The sequence below is a fragment of the Theropithecus gelada genome, chromosome 7b, assembly GCF_003255815.1.
Source record: "Theropithecus gelada isolate Dixy chromosome 7b, Tgel_1.0, whole genome shotgun sequence".
Lineage (NCBI taxonomy): Eukaryota > Metazoa > Chordata > Mammalia > Primates > Cercopithecidae > Theropithecus > Theropithecus gelada.
The window spans coordinates 100981322-101007129 of record NC_037675.1 but is presented as its reverse complement, the minus strand read 5'-3'; the positions used below and the strand labels follow the sequence as shown (position 1 = coordinate 101007129).

Here is a 25808-nt window from a genome sequence, read left to right as displayed (position 1 = left end):
GAAGATGTCCTCAAAACCCCAGGGCTTCCAGGGCCCACAGGGCACCACTGCGTGTTTTCTGTCTGGCTTTGGGCACTTGTAAGTTCCTCCCAAGCTCTCCCAGCATCTTGTGAACTCCTGGTTCCTGTTGGGCCCCCGTGGTCCCCACTGCAGCCTGAGAAGCAGCCCTGCGCCTGGCTTCCCAGCCACATGGACCCTTAGAGGCAGGAAGCTGGGGGTGGGACCACCTGCCCCTGGGTAGACACGCAGCTTCTGACAGAGGCTGGGTCCCCTCCCCAAGGCCTGATGTGGGAGCTGGGCACCTGGCGGCCAATTCATCCCACAGGGCTGGGAGGTAGCAGCTAGGAGGCAGGCCCCAGGAGTGCCCAGGGCGAAGCCAGTGTCGTCCAGCCGGGCTGCAGGGTGGGCAGGGGAAGGGAGTTTGGTGTCAGGTGTCAGGGTTGAGTCCAGACCTTCCTGGTCTTGCTGCAATCTGGGTCTCTTGCCTTGCCTGGGCTGAACTTATTTTCCCTGCAAAACAGACGCTAGGTCTTATCTGTGCAGGGTGGTAGGGGAGCCTGAGAGGTATGGGTGGGCCCTGGACCGCCCCTCTCGCCTCTGTGCTATCAAGGACCATTTCATCTGCAGAAGACCTGACGGGTGGGACCGGCCAGATGGGGCTGCGGGCTCCTTGGGTCTCCGTCCTCACACCTGCCTCCTCTGCCTCACCCCGCTCCCCTTTTCCTCCTGCCTGGGCCCTGGCCCCTCAGAATCGGGGACTTCTCTGAGCCACCGGTCATTCCTGTGGCCACCATGTGGGAGCCAGCCCGGGTGAGCTGAGATGTATGATTGCCTCCCCTAGGGCCTGGCCTGCCCCGCACCTGAGCTGCCCTCGCCCCCCTCTGCTGGCTACAGCCCTGCAGGACAGAAGCCTGAGGCTGTCGTGCATGCCATGAAGGTAAGGGCCACTACCCGCTCCCTCAGGAGCCCCTGGATGCTGGGTGCGCCGCGAGACTGTGGGACCTTTGCACCCGGGGGCATCCAAGTGGTAGGGGTGGGGGGTTTCACCTGTGTGTGGGTGGCTGGGTGACCATGGCTGCCTGGAGCACCATGAAGGCAGAACTCAGAGGTGGCAGTCATAAGTGTGTCGCCTGTCTGCCATCCTTGAGCCACTGCAGCTAGCAAGACTGAGGCCTGGGGTCGGGGAGGGCAGGCACCCTACTAAGGCCAGAATGATAGGGGCAGGAGTGGGGCTAGAAATAACCTCAGGTCTGCCAGGCCCAGCCTCTGCAGGTGCCGACGGGTGAGTCCGATGGGCTCTGGTTTCTCCAGGCTGTGCACACCTGAGCCCAGTCCTCACTCCCATGCCCTGCTTCCTCCTACATACATGCCCCATGACATCCCACATGTGTGCATGGACACGCCCATGTCTACTCACACCCCCTCCACGTGGCGAGTGCCCACTCATCTCCAGCGGGCCCTGGGTTGTAGTGAGTCCCCCTGAGGGTCTTCCCTGCCCAGCCTGTCTCCTTCCTCCCAGATGGCGCAGCCATCAGCTGCTTCCCTTGTAGGGGCTTCCTTTGTAGGGCATCCACAGTGTCAGCAGGGTGAGAAGATGACCTACCCCTCAGTTTTTCCCACGCTTGTCACCAGGGGCCCAGCAGCTCAGGGTCCTCAGCTTTGGTGTGCAGCAGGGGAGGCTGAGGCCCAGGGGCCAAGTGACTTGCCCAAGGTCTGCCAGTGGCCTCTGCCCCTGACTCCAAGACCCATTCCCTTCAGGTCCTGGAGGTACATGAGAATCTGGACCGGCAGCTCCAGGACAGCTGCGAGGAGGACCTGAGTGAGAAGGAGAAGGCCATCGTGCGCGAGATGTGCAACGTGAGGCTTCCAGGGGTGGGGGGCAGAGGCTTGGCACTGGGAGTGCGACCAGGGCCACCCAGCATGGCCATACCCTTCCCCATGTGGGACTCCATTTCTCGAATGCTCAGCGAGGGCTGAGTGGCCTTGGATGGCTGAGGGGAGGCCTCGGAGGCACTGAGAGCCCCGGCTGGTCGTCACCTCACTGCCCCCTGCCCTTCCCAGAGGGCCCGTGGTGTCTGCAGATCTGCCCTCCCCATGAGGGGCTCTGGACAGAGCCTGAGCCCCCCACCCCCTAGGGTTGGTTTGTTCACCCCAGGTGTTCCCTGGGTGCTGGCCCCTGGGCCTCCCAGCTTGCTGGTGCCCCCTGTGGCTGCTGGCTGGGCAGGTGGTGCTCAGAGCAGGAGGTCCACGTGGAAGCCCTCAGTCCACCAGGCTGGGGCCGCCCAGAAGAGCCCCGTGCCCGACCCAGCTGAGCACCATCAGTGGTCTCCTTGGGTGCTTGCAGGAGCCATCGGGGAAGGAGTTTCATAGGGTCTGAACCCAGGGCTTAAAGGGGGGCGAGGGGCTCCGAACTGTGCAGCCCCTCCCCCACATCACCTAGTGGGGCTCATGGACCCCACTGGACAGCTGCAAGGCTGAGCCACACCCCAGCAATGAACTGCTCAGGCCCGATAGCGGGCATGCAAAGACCTGATGTGGGTGTCTCTGGGCCTGCAGTGGCCTCGGCGTCCCTCCTGGCCCCATGGCTCTGAGGTCATGGGTGATTCTGCTGTGATGAGGCGGCGGACGCACACAGCCGGCAGGTGGACGCGGGTGAGGCCACCACTCACAGCTCTGTCCTCTCCACAGGTGGTCTGGAGAAAGCTGGGAGATGCAGCCAGCTCCAAGCCCTCCATACGGCAGCACCTGTCTGGGAACCAGTTCAAGGGGCCTTTGTAGGGCCACTCTTCTGTGGACGTGGACTGGCCCTGCTGGGAGTCCCCAGGGGGAGTTTCAGGCCCCAGACACGGGCAGGACCTCCAGTCCAGCCCTTGTCTTCTTTCTCTGTGGTGAACTGTACATAGGACGCTGCCCGCCCTGGCCCAGCTGCCATGGCTCCGATGCACTGGCCCAAGCCGCCATCTCCCGCCTCACACACCAGCAACCTGGGAAGGAGACGCCGCGGCCGTTCCTGCAGCAGAGCAGCCCGGACGCCTCGTTCCCTCTCTGGGCCCCGAGCCCTGAGCCCCATGAGCAGGAGGCTGCTTCTGAGATCCAGCCTGGGGACTGTCCAGGCTCCTGTGTCCCGCCTGGGATGGAGGGGCCACTCATCAAACCCCCTACTCCCCGGCTGCCACCCACACTGGATGGACAGCACCGCTACCTGGGTCTTGACACAGGTGGTACCACTTCTCGCCCACGTGCCGTGGCCTGGCCCACCAAGCACCGGGTCCCCGGCACGTGGACAAGGCCGCTCACCATGTCTGTGGCTGGCTGGAGGCTGCCCTGGGCCCTTCCTGTGACCCCATATCTGGAGCTCAGGGTGCCCTCACCCCTGGGGATCTGCACCCAGCCACCCAATGCCTGCTGCTCCTTGCTTTTGGAGGTCATCCCCCTCTCCCCCAGTCTCTGCAATGTCCCCCTGCCACCCTGTCCAGGCTATGCCCTTTTTGGGGCACGTCCCTATTTGTGGTTTACATGACAGGCCAGTAACATAGGAAGGGCCTGGGGAGAGTTTCTGGGCTGAGCCATATGTGATTTTCCTGATGGGCAGCACTGGGCCACAGCTGGGGCTCTGGTTGGCTGTGACCTCCCCCAGGGCCTGGCTGCATCTGGGGTCCCTGTGGACAGAGCTCTCCGGGCTGCAGATGAGAGTTCTGTTCTTTTTGGGAAGGAGGGGGTCTGGTCAGGTTCTGCCTTTAGTTTGTGGTGTGACCTTTAGCAGTTCACTCAGCCTCTCTGGGATCTTGGTGGAAACAGGGCTCTGAGGTTCCTTTCAGCCATGCTTATGGCTTCAGGTCATCCGGCACACACAGGGCAGGGGTCCTCACTGGGGGGGGTGTGAGCCGACAGCTGACCTGCTGGAGAGGCCAGAGGGCGGCCGGACGGAGCTGAGTCCCACTGCCTTGCCGTCGCTGCGGGTGGACAGTTGCCTCCCCACTCTGAGCCCGTGTTCTCCGTTGTAAAATCGGCAGCAGAAGGCCCTCCTCACAGGATTCTGGGATCAAGTGAGATCTTCCGTGTAAATGACCATGTACAAACTGTAAAGTGCAATAGAAAATGTGGTGTGTGAGGAAAATAAGGCCGAGGGGGTGATGTGTGGCACATGACGGGAGATCCCAGAGCCGCAGTGCGGGGACAGGCGCTTCCCCACATCCGCTCGTGCCGCTGTAAGCAGCCCTGGCTCTTGAGTCCAGGACCTCACAAGGTCCTCATTAGACTCCTGTGGTCTTCCAGCAGGTGCTCAGAACCCTACCCGAAGAGCCCAGGGAGGCTGTGGTCCTACCCAGCAGGTCTCACACAGGCCCACGGCTGGGGATGCAGGCAGGAGGAGGGAGGTGGCTGCCCTGCCCCTCTCCCGAGCTGGCGGCTCTATCCTGAGCAGTTCTTGCGGCCTGTTTGCTCTCAGGGGAAAGGCTCACGCCCCCCATCTTAGCCCCAGGGCTGTAAGTGGGTGCTGGTGATGGGATGGTGTGGCGCTCCTGCTGCGGGTGTCGCCAGGAGGCTCTTTGGATTCTTTGGGAAGGGGTGTCACCCGGTCAGGTGGTACGCTCCCTGGTCCCTAGTGGTGTACACGGGAAGTGGGGTGAACACCTGCTGCTCATGGTACCGAGTGATTCTTGCCCGAGTGGGCAGCTGGGCAGACGCCCTTCTGGGTCTTGGAGTCCAAAGAACTGCAGAGTAGCCCAAGGGGTGTGGGTCAGTTTTGAGTGGGAGCCAAGTCTGGGAGCCCGTGTGCATCATGTTTGGGTCAGGTTGGCTTGGCCACCACTGAAATAAGCAATAAGTCTGGGCTCCTGGTACCTGCGGATCTCCTGCAGACAGGCCCAGAGAACAGCCTTGAAGCCACCTTTCCCCTCACAGGGACTGACCCTGTCTTTAATGCTGCAGTGGCATCCAGGATCAGTGGAATGTTGCTTTGAGAACCCTCCTGCCTGTTACAGAGGCAGCACAAAGCTGGTGCCCCCTGGGCCAACACGGCACTGGGATGGCTTTCTAGGACGGAACTCTGTTGGTGACAGTCACATCTCAAACTAATAGCTGATTTTAAAAGCCAGCAGCAGCGACGCCACGTACCTGAATACAGGTGGCAGTTGCAGAGCCGTGGGCTGTAGAGGGTCAGATGGGCCTTCCCACGGGGGAACCCTGGGGGCGCTGCAGCTCAGGGTGACTCCCGGCTCTGTCACTAGCAGGGAGGGCAACCCCTTCCTTCTGGAGCCTTAGCTCTGAAAGCCCCCAGCGGGGGTGCCCTTTCAGATGCCCCCTTTCCATTTCGAAGGCTCTGATGCTTGATCTTGAAGCCAGACGCGGCACTGGCACTCGGCTTCCGTTTCCACTGTGACAGACGGAGGTCTCCTTTCTAGCCCCAGCCCAGCGGCCAAGCCCATCCTGGCCTTAGAACATGCGGAGCACATTTTGTAGGGTGGCACCTTTCTATCCAAGTTACTAGCTACACGTCAGTGTTTAAAGAGAAAAAAGTGACCTTTCATTTTTTTTTCTTGAAACTTGAGGAAACAAGATACATACTACTGATTTTTTTTTTTTTCTTAAAGAAAACTAAATGCATGACTGCAGAGCGGTAGAGGTGTATATTTTTCATACCGTGGGGGGAAAGCATTTGTGCTGCTTTTTGGAGATGGACTGGAACGTCTGGTTTCTGTCCCCGGGCCCGGCAGCTACGTCTTATTTTCTGTAGAAGGTGCCACAGTGAGACCTGGAGCCACCCCTTCCTGCCCTGGCGCCGTTTAGAGCTGGGAGCCTGTGGACTCCCGGCCTGTTTCTACCTTCTATTCAACCACTCTGACGTGGGGAGACAAGAATAGAACTTTTTGATAGTGTGGTAAAAACATTGATTTGAACTATTTTAGTAAAAGGAGTAAAAACAAGATTGTGATAGTGTCTACTTTGAGCTAGATAAATAAAGGCCTCTTTGTGAGCCTCCTGGCTGGGTGCTCAGTGCTTGTTTCCGTCACGGGTGGCAGGGTCAGCAGGCAGAGACAGGGCCAAGGCCCCTCAAGCACCTCAGATGGGGGCTCAGTCGGGGCCCCTTCCACAGACACAGCCCTGGCCCCTCAAGGTGGATGGTGAGGCCGCTGCTCCTCCAGCTGCCTCCGTCTCATCGCAGGCCAGAAGTGGAAAGGGTTTCAAACCCAAGCCTGTGTTCCTGTGTGTGTTCTATGCAGCAAGGCTTAAAAGTTTCAAGCTGGTTTGGAACTCAACCAGGTCCTCCAAAGGAAACCAAGGCAGGCAGAGGATAGGTGCAGGCTGGCTTGGCAGGCAAATGTGCCGATCCACCCAGAGTGCCCTGGGAGGCAGTGGGGTTGGCTCTGGCTCCTGTGAACTGCAGCCAGGCCTCTCCCGGTACCCAGGGTCCGGAAGGAGGGCTTCTACAAATTTTATCACCCAGGGACTGCGAAGGCCTGGAGCCCTACCTTCCACCCATTAACAAAGAAAGGGATAGTTTCAGAACTGCTTTTATTTGGATAACTGACTGAAGGAGTCTCATTTGTAACCAAGATGGAATTCACAGTATGTTGTTACATTCACACTTAAAAAATATATCTCTATGTACAGGAATTTGCAAATAGATGTAAACATACATTACTTTCCAAGTACATTTCTCCCCTTCTCCTTGGAGGAAAAAAAAAAGCCATCCAACGAGGCAACCCCTTCAAAATAATTTTAATACAAAGGATGCAAACATCTATAAATCAAAAATGTGGTTCTTCTGACCCTTCTGGGTGTCATGGGAGAGAACGTCATTGAATGAAAATGACAACAGCTTGACTTCAGATGGAATTTGACTATTTAAAATTGAGTTTCCAGGAAAAGTAGGCACTGATTTCTAGAAGGAAATTAACTCCTTACCGAAGCTATTTATTGAGCCAATATGGCTGGTTAACATCTTCACTAGTATAAAGTAACCCAGTGCAGGACTCTCAGACATTAGCTGAACCAAGTGTACACAGTCAGACTGCAAGGGCGCTGATGAGGCTACTCTGAAAGCTGGCTGTCCCCGTCCTCTAGATGTGAGGACCACCCTGATTTTATCCCAGGGGCCTGCTCCATTCTTCCCATACTGCAACTGTCGAGCATTATACAAGGTACCCTGCTGCTTACCCACTTCAACTACTCTGCAAGTCGATTAGAAAAACTTGTTAAAAAAAACAAAGGGGGAAAAAAAGGCTCACGTTATCTCATCCAGGCTGCCCGCCCCAGCCCCCCAACTGGAGGCATGCCAGGTGGGGGAATGGGCGGGGGCACAGGGGGCTGTCCTCCAGGGGGGACGGCAGGAGGTGGGTAGCTGGCTGGAGGCAGGCCCAAGCCTGGAGGAGGATGAGGGGGGACTGCGTGGGTAGGGGGCAGGCGTGGGGGTGGGGGTGGGAAGTTGGGGTTGTAGGTGGGTGGGGGTGGGGGGTAGCCAGGAGTAGGGGGCGGGATGGCAGGTGGGGGGAAGGAGGCTGGGGGAGGAGGCACAGGTGGCGGGGGCGGATTGGGTGGGTAGACATGGGGGTGGTAGGGCAGGTGTGCAGGTGGGCCGTATGCGGGGGGCAGGGCACCGTAGGAGGGTCCCTCGGTCTTCATCATGGACTGCAGGCTCTGGTAGCCCTCTCCAGACATGTAGGAGCTGGTGGTGGACATCCCAGTCATGTAGCTGGAGGGGGGCGGGGGCGGGGGCCGGTGTGGCAGCGGCGGTGGCTGGTGCACAGGGGCCGGGTGAGCCGGAGGAGGAATCTGGACTTTGGGGAGGTCAGTGGCATCCACAGGGCCCGGCGGCTCAGCCTCACCTAAGGCAGCAGCGAGGGGAGGCTTCCGGTCTGCAGGAGAGAGATGTGTTGGTGCCCGGCCTCTGCAAGCAATAGCTGCTTTTTCAGTGCCTCCTGGCCCTTCAGGGCCATCTTTACAGAGGAGCAGGGAGCAGCTGCCCCCTCCTCTGTGGCCCAACACATGGGCCCGTGCCCCATGTCCTGATGCCACCAGATGTCTCCCCACCATTTGTCAAAAAGGCCCTCCACCCTGTCTGCGACAAGCTGGGGTTTTCCCTCCCTCAGCCCTAACCACACCACCCGCAGGCAGTCTCAGCAGCACACGAAGCCCCCTTGTGCCCTGGCCCCAGCCCCCTCTTCCTAGTGTAAAACGTGTGGGGGCTCCTCTGTTTTTCTGCCTTCAGAAACTGACCCCAAGAGTCAGGGCCACACTGAACTCCTGTCTGCAGCAGTGGCATTTTGCAGAAAGCCTCAGAGTTGGTCAAATGAATGTGATGGCATTTAAAATAATTCTGTACAAGTCTCTGACATTCCCAATGTACCCATCGAAGCAGCAATTCAGGTTCTATTCTACTCAAGAGGGGCTAGATCAAACCCCACTGCGTACTCTCAGATAGCAGCCTCCTTGAGAGGAGTGTGTGCAGGCGTGCTGCGCGTGCGTGCTGCGTGCTACGTGCGCGTGCTGCGTGTGTGTGCATGCTGCGTGTGTGTGCATGCTGCCTGTGTGTGCATGCTGCGTGTGTGTGCATGCTGCTGTGTGTTTGCAGCAGGGATAGGCAGCACTAGGTGTCGAGCACACCCAAGATACTTGTGCTCGGAACCAGCCTCAGGTCCCTCCCGCAGCGCCTCCCAGCCCATGAGCCCTCATGCCCCCTTCCGCCAAAGCCTTATTTAACACGTTTTGGCCTGTGGTCTCTTGGTCACCATCAGACCCCTGGAAAATGGCGTCGGAACACCCCACCACAAGTAGCCAAACACACAGAATGAGTGTCCTTTCCCAAGGCAGCACAGGAGACAAACCATTGGCACAACATTTCTGGTTCCAGAGAACATAAAGAGGACAAAGGCCATGAAGATGCTTCTGGTTCCCCAGGCACTTGGGTTAGGGAAGGCAGAGCATGACATCCTGGTTGTGTAGACGTGGCCATTGGCACACAACCCGTTTGATCTTGCCACAGCGAGCATGAGCAGGATTGATTGGGCTGGTAACAGGTGTGCCACTGGGGACCTGCCTGTGCAGATCAGCCCTCGCCAGCCACTGGGCAGGAAGGCCATATATGCCTGGCCTTAGAGAACTGGCTTTGGCTCCAGGTCAGGGCCAGATGCCCTGTGGTTCCAGAAGCTGACTAAAAAAGAGGTGCAGAAAAGCGCTGACACCCTTCAATGCCTCCTGTGTGTCACTCCACAGCCACCTGGGCCCACAGGCCTGCTCCTCTACCTTGCAGAAGCCAACTCTTCCAACACTCGACCCTGCAGCCTGAATCTTCAAGTCACCAGTGCACCCGCCCTTGTGCTCTGTGCCTGAGCTGGAACAGCAAGTGGGGGTCTATCCTCGGCACCCCATTCCCTCTGCACACTTGCTCCTGACCAAGTGCCATACACTGCCACCAAACCGCTCCCTAAACATCACTGCTGACCTGAACACCTCTTCCCATGGTCTAGGGCCTCCCAGGAAGCGTGCTTCCCTCCCTTCCTCGTGGCCCAGCTTTACTGTGCCTCCCAGGCCCTGCTCTCTTCAGCCATGGCCTCCTGGCAGTGTATCTGGTTCCCAGGTCCCACTCAAGTTCCAGGCCTACTCCTGGCTGTCTGTAATGGGGGAGGGAGCAGAGCTCTGAGGCCTCCACAGCAGCTACTCAGTGCCCTGGAGGCAGCAGCACCCCTCTGGCCGCCCCGGGCTCCCCAGGTGAACCATCCGTCTCCTCAGTGAAGGCACAGCCCCAGGCTTGGACCAGGGGAACTGTACTTGGTGAGGAGGTGCTCCTTAAATGCTTCATGAGCAGCCGCAAGCATTTTTTTAAGTAAAGTTCATATTGAATCGGGAGTTTTGGGATTTGGCCCAAAGTGGAAAATGACACCTCTGTTCTCCCAAAGCACAAACACTATCATGATTGAGTAAAAACAGAAATGTAATCTGTGGCACATCTGCTACGGGCACATGGTGCTGTGAGCCCCAGTGTGAGCCACGTGCACCAACCAACAGTGAGTGCAGCAGGCTGGAGGAGCTGCTGACAGAGGCTCGGAAGCCTCCGGAGTATTAACCATCTTTCGGAAAGAAAACACAGGTCACTCAGGCCTTCTCTAGTGTGTCACCTTCTGAAATGGTGCCACAGGTAAAGAATGCCATCTACTTTACAGCTTTTCTATGTCCAGTGGTATCAGAGAGGCTTTCCAGCTTACCATGTACCTGTTGAGAACTTTTCACTCTTTCATTTACTCTGTACAATTGCTTATTCTTCAAAATGCGTAAGATGACACACCACCAACAGGAAGCAGGTGTGGGGGCGGCCAGAGCCTGGCAGCCACAGTAACCCTGCCTCCATCTGCATAAACGTTCAGTTCGCAGGGTTTGGCTTTCTTTCCTAAAACTGATTCTAATACAATGTGTAGTTTAGCATTTCTGGATGTGAGAGGTCAGAGAATATTCAGATATACTTAACAATTTACAACATTCTCAAAATACCTGGTCAAAATGAGAACTTGTTTTTGAGACAGGGCCTCCCTTTCACCCAGGCTGCAGTGCAGCAGTGCAATCATAGCTCACTTGACTGCCCAGGGCTCAAATGATAGTTGGGACTACAGGCGTGTGCTACTACACTTGGCTAATTTTTTTGGACAGGGTCTCACTTCGTTGCCCAGGCTGACCTCGAACTCCTGGGGTCAGATGATTCCCCTGCCTTAGCCTCCCAAAGGGCTGGGATCAAAGACACGAGCCATTGCGCCCGGCCCGAGAACAGTTTTGCAAAGATTCCTGCCCGTGGCTGACGCTGTCAATCTGGGCCCCATAGTCTTCCTTTTCTAAGCTCCCAGGACCTGCTGCATCCACTATTCAGCGGCGATGTGCACAGCTGGCCAAGCTGCTTCGGCAGATGCTTACCTGGAGGTGGGTGGGCTGGAGGCAACGGTGGGTGAGTCGTCTCAATTTTGGGAATTTTAGGTGGTGGTGGTTCTACGAAGAAAAAGCAGATTAGAAAACCACTCATACTTCTTCACATGAATAAGCATGTAATACGAAAAATGTACTGGCAGAGATTTCTTTGGAGAAAAACAACAGAGATGACCAAGGCTTTAAGGGAACTTGAGGAAGGTTTCAGCTAAACCATTATGCCTGAATCCTGTTAACAAATGAAATATCACCTCCCTCCAAAAGACCTGTGAGCTTCCCACAGGCAGCCCATTTTCCACGTCTACCTAAGTTTCCTTGCTGACCACTTCACACAAGTCCTTCCAACCATGTGAGACCAGCAGAGCAATGTCTTCATGAGCACGTATGACCTGTCTGGAGTCCTCCCTGGTACAGAGGACACAAAGAAAGGTCCAGAGGAGCAACATGATGTCACTGAGTCCCCTGAGGGTTCACAAGAGGGTCTATCTTTTCATTCTTAGACATAGGTTATTTTCTCTCTCCCAAATACTGACTTCCAGTTGGCAGCACGTCAGAAGCAGCACATTAACTGGAGTCAGTAGAGCTCTGGAGGCTGACACGCTGATGGCAGAAGAATGTGCCGCTCATAAAAGCCCAGCAGTTGGGACCCCTTGAGGTGGAGGAAACAGCCCACCCTTCCGGGTCAGGCAGTGGCACGTAGCCAGAATCCACAATGACAGCACTAGGTCTCCAAGGCAGCCCAAGGGAAGTCCAATCTCTTCTGTTTAAGAAGGCAGCGTGCACATTGCAACTGAAAAAGAACCCTATTTTTCTGTTTGCATGTTGAGGCTTTTTCTTCCTGAAATGTACTTTCTTTTTTTTTTTTTTTTTTTTTGAGACGGAGTCTCGCTCTGTCACCCAGGCTGGAATGCAGTGGCCGGATCTGAGCTCACTGCAAGCTCCGCTTCCCGGGTTTACGCCATTCTCCTGCCTCAGCCTCCCGAGTAGCTGGGACTACAGGCGCCCGCCACCTCGCCCGGCTAGTTTTTTGTATTTTTAGTAGAGACGGGGTTTCACCGTATTAGCCAGGATGGTCTCGATCTCCTGACCTCGTGATCCGCCCGTCTCGGCCTCCCAAAGTGCTGGGATTACAGGCTTGAGCCACCGCGCCCGGCCCTGAAATGTACTTTCTTCTGGCTTGTACACCACTCAGATCTGAGTCTCCTCTGCCATCATTGGCCTCTTTCTCTGGATTTCCTCCATCTCAAATACAGGCTCAATTCAAGGTCCAGGGACCTCCTCTCTTCACCCTCTTCCTCAGAGTCCAAAGCCCCTGAGTGGACAACTACAAACCTACATTTCTAGTGTCCCTCTTGCCACCAAAACCATGACCCATCCCTAGACCCAGCAATCAGCACCTCACACTCCACCTTTTCCCTCTGTATCCTGTAAATGGTATTACTCTCACCTCAAGTACCCACCTCCTGCCTTTTTCCACAGCTGTTAATAGCTAAGGCTGTCTACATCAGGGCTGTCCAACAGCAATATAACTGAGAACCACATATCTATACTTTTAAACTTTCCAGGCGCCACTTTATTTTTTGAGACAGGGTCTCGCTCTGTCACTCAGGCTGGAGTGTAGTAGTGTAATCATGGTTACTGCAGCTTCAACCAATCAGGCTCAAGTGATCCTGCTGTCTCAGCCTCCCATAGCTGGGACCATAGGTGTGGCGTCACCATGCCCAGCTGATTTTTTTTTTTTTTTTTTGAGACGGAGTCTCGCGCTGTGTCACCCAGGCTGGAGTGCAGTGGCGCGATCTCGGCTCACTGCAAGCTCCGCCTCCCAGGTTCACGCCATTCTCCTGCCTCAGCCTCCGAGTAGCTGGGACTACAGGCGCCCGCCACCACGCCCGGCTAGTTTTTTGTATTTTTAGTAGAGACGGGGTTTTACCATGTTAGCCAGGATGGTCTCGATCTCCTGACCTCGTGATCCACCCGCCTCGGCCTCCCAAAGTGCTGGGATTACAGGCTTGAGCCACTGCGCCCGGCCGCCCAGCTGATTTTTAAATTTTGTGTAGTGATGGGGTCTCCCTACGTGGCCCAGTCTGGCCTGGAACTCCTGGGCTCAAATCATGCCCTGGCCTCCCAAAGTGCTGGGATTACAAGTGTGCCAGAAACCACTTGAACAAGTAAAAGGAGCACTCCAGCCTGGGTAACAGAGCAAGACTCTGGAAATAAAAGGAAAAAGGATCAAAATTTGTTTAACCCAATAGATCGCAAATTTTATTTCAACATGAACCAATATAAAGCTTTACTAATGAGATGTCTTATGTTTTCCTTTCTTGGAAATCTCTGTGTATTTTGTACTGTCAGTGCTTCAGAATTTGACCCAGCCACATTCTCAGTGCTTGTAGCCCTCTGCAGCCAGTGGTCTCCGGCATGGCATCGCACAGCTGAGTTCCTCTATAAAGTTTCCCCTGGACCTGTCCTTTGTGCCCCGCAGCCAGCACGCCGAGGCCACCCATGTTTCACCATGTTTCCCATGGGTGCCAGCAAGATTCTCCCCATTCCCAACCACTTGCCCTATTTACTGCTGCCAGGGCACTCGTTCTCAAATGAATTTAGATGAAGCCATTCCCCTGCTAAATCTCCAATGGCTTCCCTTGCCTCTGCCAAACTCATAGTCCTCCAGGTAAACTCTGTGATCTGGTCCTAACCCACGTTTTAGACCGTATCAGAACCTTCCACCTTACTGCTCCATCCACCCGTCCGCGCCCGCTGCTCAAACGCAACTCTTCCTTCAAGGTTGCATGTAGCTTGTTTCCCGACTCTGACAGACCTGCATGTCAACTCAACTCAACTGCATTTCATGTAGCATGGAGCGCGGCCCATTCTTGTGTCTCACGTTTAATGTTGGTCAATATGAAGCTAATTAAAAAATTCACCTGTAGGCTCACGCCTGTAATCCCAGCACTTTGGGAGGCCGAGGTGGGCAGGTCACCTGAGGTCGGGAGTTCGAGACCAACATGGAGAAACCCTGTCTCTACTAAAAATACAAAATTAGCCGGGCCTGATGGTGCATGCCTGCAATCCCAGTTACTTGGGAGGCTGAGGCAGGAGAATCACCTGAACCCAGGAGGTGGAGGTTGCGGTGAGCTGAGATTGCACCACTGCACTCCAGCCTGGGCAATAAGAGCAAAATTCTGTCTCAAAAAAAAAGAGGACGGCAGTTCTTCACCTGTACTGAACTCATTATTCCCTCAAATATACTGAAAAAAAGAAAAAAAAAAAAAAGTAGCTCTATCATAACTGTAAGATTTCACAGCAGTTTAATAAATGGAACTAAGAACCGAGAACATAGCCGGGCGAGGTGGCGGCGCCTGTAGTCCCAGCTCCTCGGGAGGCTGAGGCAGGAGAATGGCGTGAACCCGGGAGGCGGAGCTTGCAGTGAGCTGAGACCCGGCCACTGCGGCAGAGCGAGACTCTGTCTCAAAAAAAAAAAAAAAAAAAAAAAAAAAAAAGAACCAAGAACATGGTTCTAAGAATCAGGAACTACTGGAACTAAGAACCAAGTAACAAAGAAGGACAAATGAGTCCATGGGGTCTGTGCCTTCAAAGAGTTCAGTATGACAGGTGGACTGATCCTGTGACAAAACATTTCTAACTTTCTGTTCTGTAATTGTTCCAATTTTGCTCGCTCCTTCTGTTTATTTCCAATATAGACGTGAACTAACTTTGGGTTCTAGACATGTGACACCCCCTCAACCCAAGTGTGTTTAAAAGAGGCCTTGCCTGCATGGGCAGCTGGGCTGGGCCAGGTCGGGGCAGTCTGGGCAGCACACCTGCCCCCACTGCCCACCCCATGTGCTGTGGCTTGGTGCTTGGGAGAGGACTCTTGCTGCTGTGATGGGGGTAACTCATCTGTAAAACTAAAATTGCAGCAACAGTTCTCCTACACCCCTAATTATATTTTTATATATGTTACTGAGTACATTTTTATTGCCAGTAATGTTTTCTGTATTGATAGCTTCGTAAGAGCACAATTTTAAAATCTATGATCACGTGATGAACAGAAAGACAATGCTGATGGAAGTTTTAGATGAGCTCCAAAGTTAAGATTTAAGGCCAATTTAAATCTGAAAAGAAACAATGTTGGCTAAGAATTTAAAGTTTTGCATATAAACACATAAAACTAAAAACCAAAACATCAGAACAGGAAATTACCTGCTGCTTTGTTCTCTTCTTTGGGAGAAACAACCTGTTACAAAAGAAAATATACAATTGTTAGCTGGGATCCCGAGTATGATGAGAAAAAATGCCTTATCCAGCTACCATCGGAATCAGTGACAGCAGTCACTCTGAACAGCCTCAGACAAAAATCATTTCCGGCCTGAACTCTGAGGGCAAACCATGGCACCTACCAGATCATCATTTCTGCTCCCTTCCTCTTTCCATTTACCAAATAAGACAGAATGACTAGCTTTCCTGAATGGTGAGTTCTGAGTAAACACTAAGTTTCAGGACCACTTGGGTGCAGGAAAGAGTCCACTGTTTGGGGTCAGTCAGCTGCATAGAAGCAGCATGCACAACAACACTGCTAGGACACAGCAACAACACCCTGTCAGGCTTCAGAACCCTGGCAGGGATGAAACAGGCAGCAGGGCTGGAGCCGGGCAGACAGTCCCCTCCTGGTTCTGAGGCAGCCTGTCCTTGGAGCACCTTCGTTTTTAGGCTCCCCACCAACAAGCAGTTGGACTGCGAGTTTCGGTGAACGCCCCCTGCTTCCAGTGTTCCCTGTGCTCACTTAGAAATGGGAACAGTGCTCAAGTGTGGCTGCCACCTGGAAAGCCCGCTCTACCCAGGGCCTGCTTCGGCCCACTCACCACGGCTCGCTTAACCTGTCGGGGAGAACTGGGCTGCGGAGAGGGTTTCTTGGGCTGTTGGGCTGGCTGCTGCTGCTGGGCTGGTTGCTGGGGGTCCTTCTGCTGGGGCTGGGATGGTTCGGAGCTTTGAGACGGCTGTGACTGCTGTACTTGCGGCACTTGTGGTGTAGGCTGAAGAGATGGGGGCTGTTGCAGCTGATGGGGGGTGTGATGAGGCATCTGTTGTTTTCCTTGTGAGTAAAGATCCAGGATTTGGTGGCAGATGTCTAAATGATAGCCAACAATCACATTTTACACAAATTGGCACTTTAAATAAAATTTTACCTGGATAAAGAATCAGTTAGGATACCCCTACGAGGACCTAAGCATGAATCACATTTACAACTCAACCCATCTTTGTTGTGTGCAATAGTGGTGTGTTTTCAGTTCATCAGAAGTATGTGTTTGGACAAAGTGGAAACTATTAGATAATTTAATTAACGATGCTTCTGAAATATTGCTCACGTGTCTATTTGGGAAAATCCATTCTTGGGACTCAGGGTACACATGGAAGAATAATCGCAACATGGAACATCCTCACAAGAAAGCTTAGCATGCCTGGTACCTTCCAAAACGTCAACTGGGACATCTTGAACAAACTGCTCCCACCATCTCCTGTACATGGGTTTGGAGGTCCATTCTTGTATTTCAAATTTGCACAAACGTCCTGCAAGATACATCACTGCTACTGCTATGATCTCGGGTTCCCACTGTAGTGACAAGGTGGTGCAGAGACTAGTTCAACAAGAAAAAAAAAAGGTTAGATTATATGATCTAACATTTATGATCAAACCAGCACATGGAGATGCCATAACTAACCATTAATTTGCTTATTCTCCCCTAAATTTAATTAAAGTACTATAAATAAAAAAAACTCGTCTTTACTCTTCTAAGGGTACCCAACTAAGTTACTTTAACCACAGTTAATAATTTATCTATTCCTTAAAGAATCAGAAGAATTCTAGCACATCCAAAAATCGCTACATCAATGAAAATGACTTATGTTATTCAAACTGTTAATATCCTAGCCACTCCGCTGTTTCTTCAAATGAAATCTTACGGGGGAAGTCAAATGTGAGAGAACTTCACTGACTGAGGTGGGATGGGGCTGGCAGCAACTCCATTCACAGGCATTCTGTTTCCCACCATGGTCCTTCATTAGATCCCTGGCCTCTCAAAAGAATGTCAAGGTTCTAAAATGATACCAGGAAGTATATTTTTGCAGAACCAAATGGGCTCTAAGTATTGAGTTTTCAAAATTCTCCAGTGTACTGTTTTGGACTTATGTTTCAGACTGGTGATAAAAGGTCAGCACCTCACGCCACCATGCCACGGCGAGCAGAAGGAAACCCTCTGCTGGGAAGCAGATGACCTAGACGCCAGCCACAGCTTTGCCATTAACTGACTCCTCAAGCCAGGGCAAGTCAATTTCTTCTGACATAAAATGAGGGGTTTAGATGAAATGGCCCATAAAGTCTTTGCCTATTTTAAAACACTATAATTGATCAACATTTGAATATGTATACCTGTCATTTACAAATGTCCATGCCATTTGAACCAACTTTTGAATTTTGTTTTTATCACCTAGAAATGGAGACAAAAAGGTAAATTAATAGCAATAGGAAAAAAAGTTCACAGGCAGCAGCAAGTATTTATTGAAAACCTACCAAGTGTTCAGCACTACTCAAATACACAGCAAAGAGCTTTTGCCTGGGAAACAAGGATGAACGACGTGGGTCCACGTCCTATCCCTTCTTCCTCCTCACGACCTACGCTGAACCACCATGTATGGAAAACCTGGCTCCAAGGCTAAGTTTATTAGTCCGTTTAAAAAATTCTGACTCATTTTCCTGCCTCTCGTATCACTTGGCAACTGGATGACAGAGCCCGTTTATACATAAAAGGAAACAGCATTAACAGCTGCCATACTGAATTGACTGAGCAAGCCACGTCCTTGGTATTTTACACATCAAACTTTGTTTTCCTCTTTTGAGAAGCATAATTTGAGTCTTTATAATCAAATTATAAAGACTTGATTTCAGAACGAAAAAGTTCTTCTGAAAACTTTCTTCTTACCTTTGAGTTGCTTTGCATATTTGAGTAGGAACTGGTATGGATGTTCTACCTGTAAATCAAACTTGATGGTCTGCAGTAAGATTCTTTCCAGAACCATTACTTCCTCCTAAAAATCAACCACAAATGTTAGGATAGTAATTACAATTGCAGGTCTCAAGCAGCATTACAAAAGTGAGCTTTCCTGTCTATTTATTCTTTCTTCAAGTTATATTGTAGCAACTGTTTTTCATTCCTTTCTCTCCCACTCAGACTTTTAACATGCTCAGAGACACTGATAAATTCTGAAAAGATCCCAAACAGGCAGACAAAGCAGAGGGTTAATGTAAAAAAAATACTGAAAACAAAAAGATACTTAAATATATTATTATTTTCAATACACATGAGTCTCCCTTTACAAAACAGATCTTTACGTTACTGATAATTTGACTAAACTGTAATTTCTTTCAAGACCTTAAATTTAAAAAACGCAATCTTTTAGGAATTTTCATTGAAAACATTTTAAGCAAGAAAGAGTTTATGATAGCCAGCCTCATGAAAACTCAGACAGATAAGTTGTAACAGTGTGTGTGTATGTGTGTGTATATATACTCATGTACACATATAGTGTATTATGTGTGAATGGGGACAAATCAATTTTGTGTTTACATCTTTCATTTATTTGAAATAAACTGTCCCAACATCACTTACTGAATAAATGATCATTTCCAATTTTATTTAAAATGCTACCTAAATCACCTCCTAAACTATGTGCGTATGTCTGCCTATACACACTATCTTTTCTGTTCACTGCTATGTCTGCCTACTCCTGGACCAGGATCAAAGGGATGTGGGTGGGATACAATAGCTGAAGTATTACTTCTTTTTTACAAACTGTTTCTTGATTCTGCATGTCCCCTTCACTCAAATTTTAGTACCATTTTACTTAGTATCATTCCAGAAAACATACATGCTATTAATATTCTCATTGGGAACTCAGTGGATTTACAGAATAATTAGGGAGAATGGAGATTTTTAACCATATTGAATTTTCCTTCCAAAAATTTATTAATATCTTTTCAGTCCTTTAGTTGTTTTAAAGTCCTCCCCACTCCACTAACGAGGTTTCCACAAGGTTTATCCTTGAATATTTTACTGTTGCTATTGTTAATGGAATGTCCTCTGATGATACTCTGACTAATGTCTTGAACTCAGCTCCTGCACAGCTGGAGTGCACCTACTGCTTAAAGACAACATACACCACAACCAAGACACTGTGTGCGGGGAGGACAATTTGAGAGAATTCCTTGGTTGGCATCAAAGAAAGGGCATTGTAGAGGACTGTAAATCTCATCAACAGGTACAGAGACCCATAGGTCACTGGCTTTCATTTAGAAGCATGGTATTATTTCATAGGATACAGAGATGATTCAATAATTATTATTCCAAATTACATGGCAAGACTACGGTTTTTCAACCCTAGTTTCCCAAGCATTTTCTCATGAAAGTTTTTTAAAATCTTAGAAACTTTCACACAGTGTTAAAAAAAAAAATTGGGCCAGACATGGTGGCTCATGCCTGTAATCCCAGCACTTTGGGAGGCAGAGGCAGGCAGATCACTTGAGGTCAGGAGTTCAAGACCAGCCTGGCCAACATGGTGAAACCCCATCTCTACCAAAAATATAAAAATTAGCCAATCGTAGTGGAAGGCACCCGTAGCCCCAGCTACTTGGGAAGCTGAGGCAGGAGAATCGCTTGAGCCTGGGAGGCAGAGGCTGCAGTGAGCTGAGATTGTGCCACTGTACTCCAGCCTGAGTAACAAGAGTGAGACTCCGTGTCAAAAAAAAAAAAAAAAAATTTTTTTTCTTTGTCATTGTCACCACCTGCTTCCCAGAAGCTTCAACATTTCCTCTAAATTTAGAAACAATTCTTTTTACCAAGTGTATCAATTGGCTTGCAGGCTGTAGCCCATGTACTGTTACAGGATAGCCCAAGGCCTGCCTTCCCTCTGTCTTCCAAATATTCAATTAACAGGGTCATTTTAGGCCTCTGAGCAAACATCATTCCTCAGGAAAGCTTTCCCTCAGCCCCTATTTATCCGTTGCCTGGGTCCCTGGATGTAATGCTATCATAGCACCTTAAACGATCTTTTATACCATACACCACAACTCATAATTGAATAGTTATATACTCATTTGATTAAAATTTATCCTGCCATTCAACTGCAGAGTCCATGAGAGCAGAGACCATGTCTGTTCTGCCTTGTGCCTCATGTCTAGTGCCCAACAAAGGCTGAAACAATAATTAACATTACAGAGAAAAGCCACACGACTAAAATAAAGCTAATTAAGGCAAAAAAAAAATTTCATGGGACTCATGATCTTATTTTTCCTAAATACTTATACTGCCCCCACAAAAGAACTGCGCTCCTCTCTGCCGAGGAAAACATGTTCCACGATGTCTTCCCTGCTCCCAGCTCCAGGTGTTTTCCTTTGGCCCCGACTCCCACCAGTAAGACTGCGCGAGATAGAGAGGCAGGGGGCAGGTTGTAAAGCCCCCTCCCCCATTCAGATCTAATTGGTATGGTGACCCTTCTTTTCTCATTTTCTGGGGCACAAGAGCTGCAGAACTTCTATCTCAGTGTTCCTGGACCAGGGACTGGTTTCCTGACTTCATGGTATAGTGGGTAAAAGCTGAAAGTAAAAGGGGCTTTACTTTATCCCAAGGCACCGTGGGATAGCACAAACCAGCAGCTGCCACGAGTCTGCGCCCTGCCGTGTTCCCAGATCTGTGTGATGCCTTATCCTTAAGCACAGCTTGCCAGCCACAAGGTTCACCTGCCCCTGTGACAGGGGGGTGACTGAACACGGCATGTTCCTACAATCAGACTTATCACATCAGGACACAGGGCTCCATTACTCAGTAAAAATCAAATACCCACGCGCACTGAAAACATTATCTGATGGTGAAATTATTTCCATAAAACTGCATTTTTGGTTGCAGTTATTGTGAGTTCCTAATAGGTTCAAATGTTTATAAATAGATTAATGGATTTATAATTAAGTTCAAAAGAGTCACCCACATTGGCAATACTTAGAAGATACTAGTGTGAATCACAACCACAATATATATAAAAGTGTTCTGGGCCCTTGTTAACTCCTCAAAGCAATGAGGAGAACGACTATACATTCTGTATATACATACATAATGCTCAGCAAAGAAAAAGATAACTATTGTGAGACAATACAAGCTAGTTAGGGAAAAACACCACCATGAATGGTGCTGAACTTCTTGGCTTTAGCTTTGCTTTAACTGTGATTTAGACATTTCCTCAGAACATTAGTTTGACATTTATTCCATAAGTACTTGCTGAACGCCTACTCTGTCCTGCCACTGTATGAGGCATCAAACAAAACGACAGTCTTTGCTCTCATGCATCTTACAGCTCAGAAGGGGAGGGAGTTATGTGTGTGATAATTTGATGAAAATATATCTAATGGATACTACTATCTAAATGCATACCACTAAGTGAAAGAGACTAATCTGAAAATGCTACATCCTATATGATTCCAATTCGATGATATTCTGGAAATGGCGAAACTATAGAGACAGTAAAAATATCAGTGGTTGCCAGGGGTTAGCGGGGAGAAGGCAACAAACAGGTGGAGCACAGAAAAATTTTAAGGCTATGAAAATAGACTATATGATACTATAATGGTGGCTACATGTTACTATACATATGTCCAAACCCACAGAATGTACAACACTGAGAATGAACCCTAATGTAAAGTTTGGACTCTGGGTGATGTGTCAATGCAGGCTCATCAGTTGTAGCAAATGTACCACTTTGGTGCGGGGGGATGCTGCAAATGGGGGAAGCTGTGCAGGTGTGGGGTGGGGGGTATATGGGAAATCTCTGTACTTTCCACTCACTTTTGCTGTGAACATAAAACTGCTCTAAAAAAAAAGTGTTGTTTTCTTTTTTTTTTCCCCCTGAGGTGGAGTCTTGCTCTGTCGTCCTGGCTGGAATGCAGTAGTGTGATCTCGGCTCACTGCAACCTCTGCCTCCCAGGCTTAAGCAATTCTCCTACCTCAGCCTCCCAAGTAAATGGGACTACAGGTGCGTGCCACCATGCCCAGCAAAAAATAAAAAAAGTTTTTTTTTTTTTAAGTAATATTATTCTTTTTTTTTTGTTTTTGAGACAGAGTCTTGCTCTGTCGCCCAGGCTGGAGTGCAGTGGCGTGATCTCAGTTCACTGCAAGCTCCGCCTCCTGGGTTCACGTCACTCTCCCGCCTCAGCCTCCCAAGTAGCTGGCTTTACAGGCGCCCACCACCACACCCGGCTAATTTTTTGTATTTTTAATAGAGATGGGGTTTTGCCGTGTTAGCCAGGATAGTCTCAATCTCCTGACCTCGTGATCTACTGGCCTCAGCCTCCCAAACTGCTGGCATTACAGACGTGAGCCACCGCGCCCAGCCAGTTTATTCTTATATAGTAGAGATGGGGTTTCGCTATGTTGCCTAGGCTGGTCTTGAATTCCTGGGCTCAAGCAATCTGCCCACCTTGGCCTAAATAAAGTACTTTTGAAAATCTATTTAATTGCAAACTGTGATAAATGTTATGAAGGATAATTATCAGGCGTTACAGGGGTTGCAATAAGGGGAACTTGATGAGAATGGGAGTGGAGGAACACTGCCACGGGTCCCTAAAAGTGGTATTTTAAAAACACAATAAAAGGATATGTACAATTATTTGAGCACCACTTGCTGACACTGGCATGAGTTGTATTGTATGGAAAGGACAGGATGGGTGGTGTGACCAGTATCAAGCTCTGGGTGCATAAAAATGCTGCAAATGTCGATACTTTCCAACATTCTTTGGAAGCAAAAGATACATGGCATATGTAGGCACATGTATGTGTACATACAGCATATGTACTTTTGTTTGACCCAGAAGCTAGCTGGAGTTGTAACCCTGCCATCACTACTGCACTTAAGAAGTGGAGTCCTAATGGCAATTAAGGGGATTTTTGCTCATATCCATGAAATGTGCCACTGCCCCAAAGTGCTGAGAATACTGTTGGGCACATAAGGAAGCACTGAGTAAGTGTAGGCTACATGATCTTCCCTCCTTTCTTACAAAAGCATAAAGTAACTTCTACAGAAGGCCCTCTTAGGAACTCAAGAGACTGGCAGACACAAGGGCCACAGGCATTGTCAACATGTGGAACTGTATCATAATGCTACCAAGAGGAATCAAGACCAGAAGGCAGGAAGTTATTATTGTTCTTACCTTTGGGTCATCTCCAAACTGGCCAAATTGTACATCATTTAATAAACTACGAGCTGTTTTGATGATATCTTTACATTTTTTTGGTGTTTCTTCTACTTTCCCAGCCAGAAATAGGCAACAGGCTCCTGTCACCTAAAAGAGAAACAAAAGTTCTTGATTTTTGTTATCAAAGGTCACACACAAATAGATACAATAAATTTTGGCCTTCATAATAAACTGGTCTTCCTCATTCCGCAACCTTCCTTTTTATCATTCACAAATACTCTGATACTCTAGAATCTTGAAGGAAATTTTATACATAATAAATCCCCCAAAACTCTAGCTTCAAAAATTATTTAAAATTTAACTTTCTTAAAAAAAAGTCATGTAAACAAAGAAAATGCCAAAAACTAAAATAGCCACATAAATAAATTTTCTTCTCATATTCCAATCTGAAATTAACTCCCTAAATAGCAAGCTTTGCCGTGGAAAAAGAAAGAGCACAACTAAACACAGTCCTGTGGAATCCATCTCAACAGCACTGCCCATGTTTCCTTTTCTTTTTGCTATGGTCTGAACGTTTATGTCCTAATTCATAGCTTGAGACCTAATTCCCAAGGTGGCTGTATGAGTAAGTGAGGCCTTTGGGAAGTGATTCTGAATGGGATTACTGCCCTTATAAAAGAGGCTCAAGGGGCTTGTTCCTCCCTTCCATCATTTGAGAATACAGCAAGAAGGAGCCCTTTTATGAGGAGTAAACCCTTACCAGACACAGAATCTGCCAGCACCTTGATCTTACACCTCCCAGGCTGTAGAACTGTGAAGAGTTAAGTTTCTGTTGTGTGTAAATTATTGGGTCTCAGGCATTTTGTTATAGCAGCCTGAATGGATGAAGAAACTGTCCCTCCAGTTGCCTCAACCTTAGCTCAGTACCTATATCGCTGGGGTCTGAAATGCGCTGTCTTCAGCTTCTCTTTGCCCGCTCCAATCCTTCCTACACGCCACTCTCCTCACATAATCCTGATCACACTAGATGTCAGACACTCTGCCAGGGGTACAAAACTGATTCCAACATGGTCTCCTTCTTCAAGAACTTCACAACCAGTGAGGAAGACACGTATGTAAATCTAATTAAAATCTTAGCAAACAAAACAAATCAATGCAATGACCTTCCTGTTAAGTCTGTCATTTTCATGAAACCTCTTAATAACTGCATTGTTCACCCACTAAAGTCAAATTTTGGAAGTCTGGCATTCAAGGCTTATTGTGGTCTGACCCAGTCTACCTATCCAGCCAGGGTTTCATCACTCCCTTCCTGCCAAATCAAGCTCCTGGCTGGGCTGACAATGTGTCACATGCTTCCCCCTACCTCTGCTTATGCTAGCTTCTGTTGGACCACTAACCTAGCCCATCACGGCATGGCTATGTCCTATGTACGTTTAAGGCTTACCTTATTGCTGGCACCTTCCTCCTAGCACTTTCCCTGCTCTCTCCAAGATGTAATTCGTCTCCTCCTTGAATGCCACAGCTCTCTATCAGTATCTTCCGATGGCCTCACTTTCCATCATGTGCTCTGTGCATGTCATACCACTTACCCTGGACTGAAAGCTACCCTATCTCCCACAGAGAGTAAGAAACAATGCACGTCTTGAGGAGTAATCAAAGAATGAGTGACATGGCATAGACAACTTCTGCTCCATTTTGCTTTCTTGGTCTTTGTTGAGTCTCAATTATAAGCCCAAATTTATCTTGGGAAAGGTAACACAGGAGTAAACTTTCATAAAAAGTGCAATATGACTATGGTCCATATTGGCCTAAGTGAAAAGACTTGAATATGGCTAATTAGAATAAACAAAGTTCAAACTTGATTTTGTTTATATACAGTATATACCACATAAAAATAAATACTTTCTGGAAAATATGAGAAAAATAAAGACTACAATTAGTCCACCAAACTGTGTGGAAATAAAAACATACGACAGAGAATTAAAATAAAATTCAAACACTTAAACACTTACATATCTTGGGAATTGCTTGAAGGAATGAAACATATAGAAGCGATGAAAATAAATTATTCCAGTTGCCAGGGTATCATAGTGTCTGTTGTTCTGGTTAAGGACTCTAACCAATAACTTTTACAGGTTATATTCTTAGTTAAATGTAGAAAAACAAAAAGACAACAACCACAAAATCAATGGTAAAGTAAACAGTATTAGTGGCAAAGTAAGGAGATGGGAATCTCAGGGTGTCAGAATTCTGGTACAAGAATTAGCAAGCTGAAGTTTTATACTTTTAACACCCTTTAGAAACACTTCAACTGTGATCTTTTTTTTTTTTGAGACAGTGTCTCCGTCACCCAGGATGGAGTGCAGTGGTGTGATCTTGGCTCACTGCAGCCCAGGTTGGTCGGTTGGTCTTGAACTCCAAATTTCAAGGGATGCTCCCGCCTAGGTCTCCCAAAGTGTGGGGATTACAGGCATAAGCCACTGTGCCCAGCCTCAACTGTGATCCTCATGGGTGCCTCATATCCTCCTGGCTGGCCACCTCCTCAGTGGCTAAGTCTACACCTTCAAAATGACAAACCAGAAAGAGAAAAACCTCCACCAGAAACAACATTCAAACAGATATTTAAGAACTGCTCTGGTACAGAGAAATTACTATATATTTTGTCTAC

General features: G+C 49.3%; 2 protein-coding genes across 2 annotated transcripts in view; one reads left to right on the top strand and one right to left on the bottom strand.

Annotated features, from left to right (window-relative positions):
• CCDC85C (coiled-coil domain containing 85C) overlaps window positions 1-5982 on the top strand; it is a 93394-nt gene extending 87412 nt beyond the window's left edge. The window contains exons 4-6 of the mRNA XM_025392055.1: window positions 842-937; window positions 1759-1857; window positions 2689-5982. Coding sequence (XP_025247840.1) covers window positions 842-937; window positions 1759-1857; window positions 2689-2778 — 285 coding nt within the window. The 3' untranslated portion in view covers window positions 2779-5982. The remainder of the gene's footprint in view (window positions 1-841; window positions 938-1758; window positions 1858-2688) is intronic.
• Window positions 5983-6496: 514 nt separating this feature from the next.
• CCNK (cyclin K) overlaps window positions 6497-25808 on the bottom strand; it is a 31397-nt gene continuing 12085 nt past the window's right edge. The window contains exons 4-12 of the mRNA XM_025392054.1: window positions 25153-25234; window positions 23156-23287; window positions 17886-17991; window positions 17336-17393; window positions 16375-16544; window positions 15771-16036; window positions 15112-15145; window positions 10900-10971; window positions 6497-7856 (exon numbers count right to left, since the gene is read on the bottom strand). Coding sequence (XP_025247839.1) covers window positions 7231-7856; window positions 10900-10971; window positions 15112-15145; window positions 15771-16036; window positions 16375-16544; window positions 17336-17393; window positions 17886-17991; window positions 23156-23287; window positions 25153-25234 — 1546 coding nt within the window. The 3' untranslated portion in view covers window positions 6497-7230. The remainder of the gene's footprint in view (window positions 7857-10899; window positions 10972-15111; window positions 15146-15770; window positions 16037-16374; window positions 16545-17335; window positions 17394-17885; window positions 17992-23155; window positions 23288-25152; window positions 25235-25808) is intronic.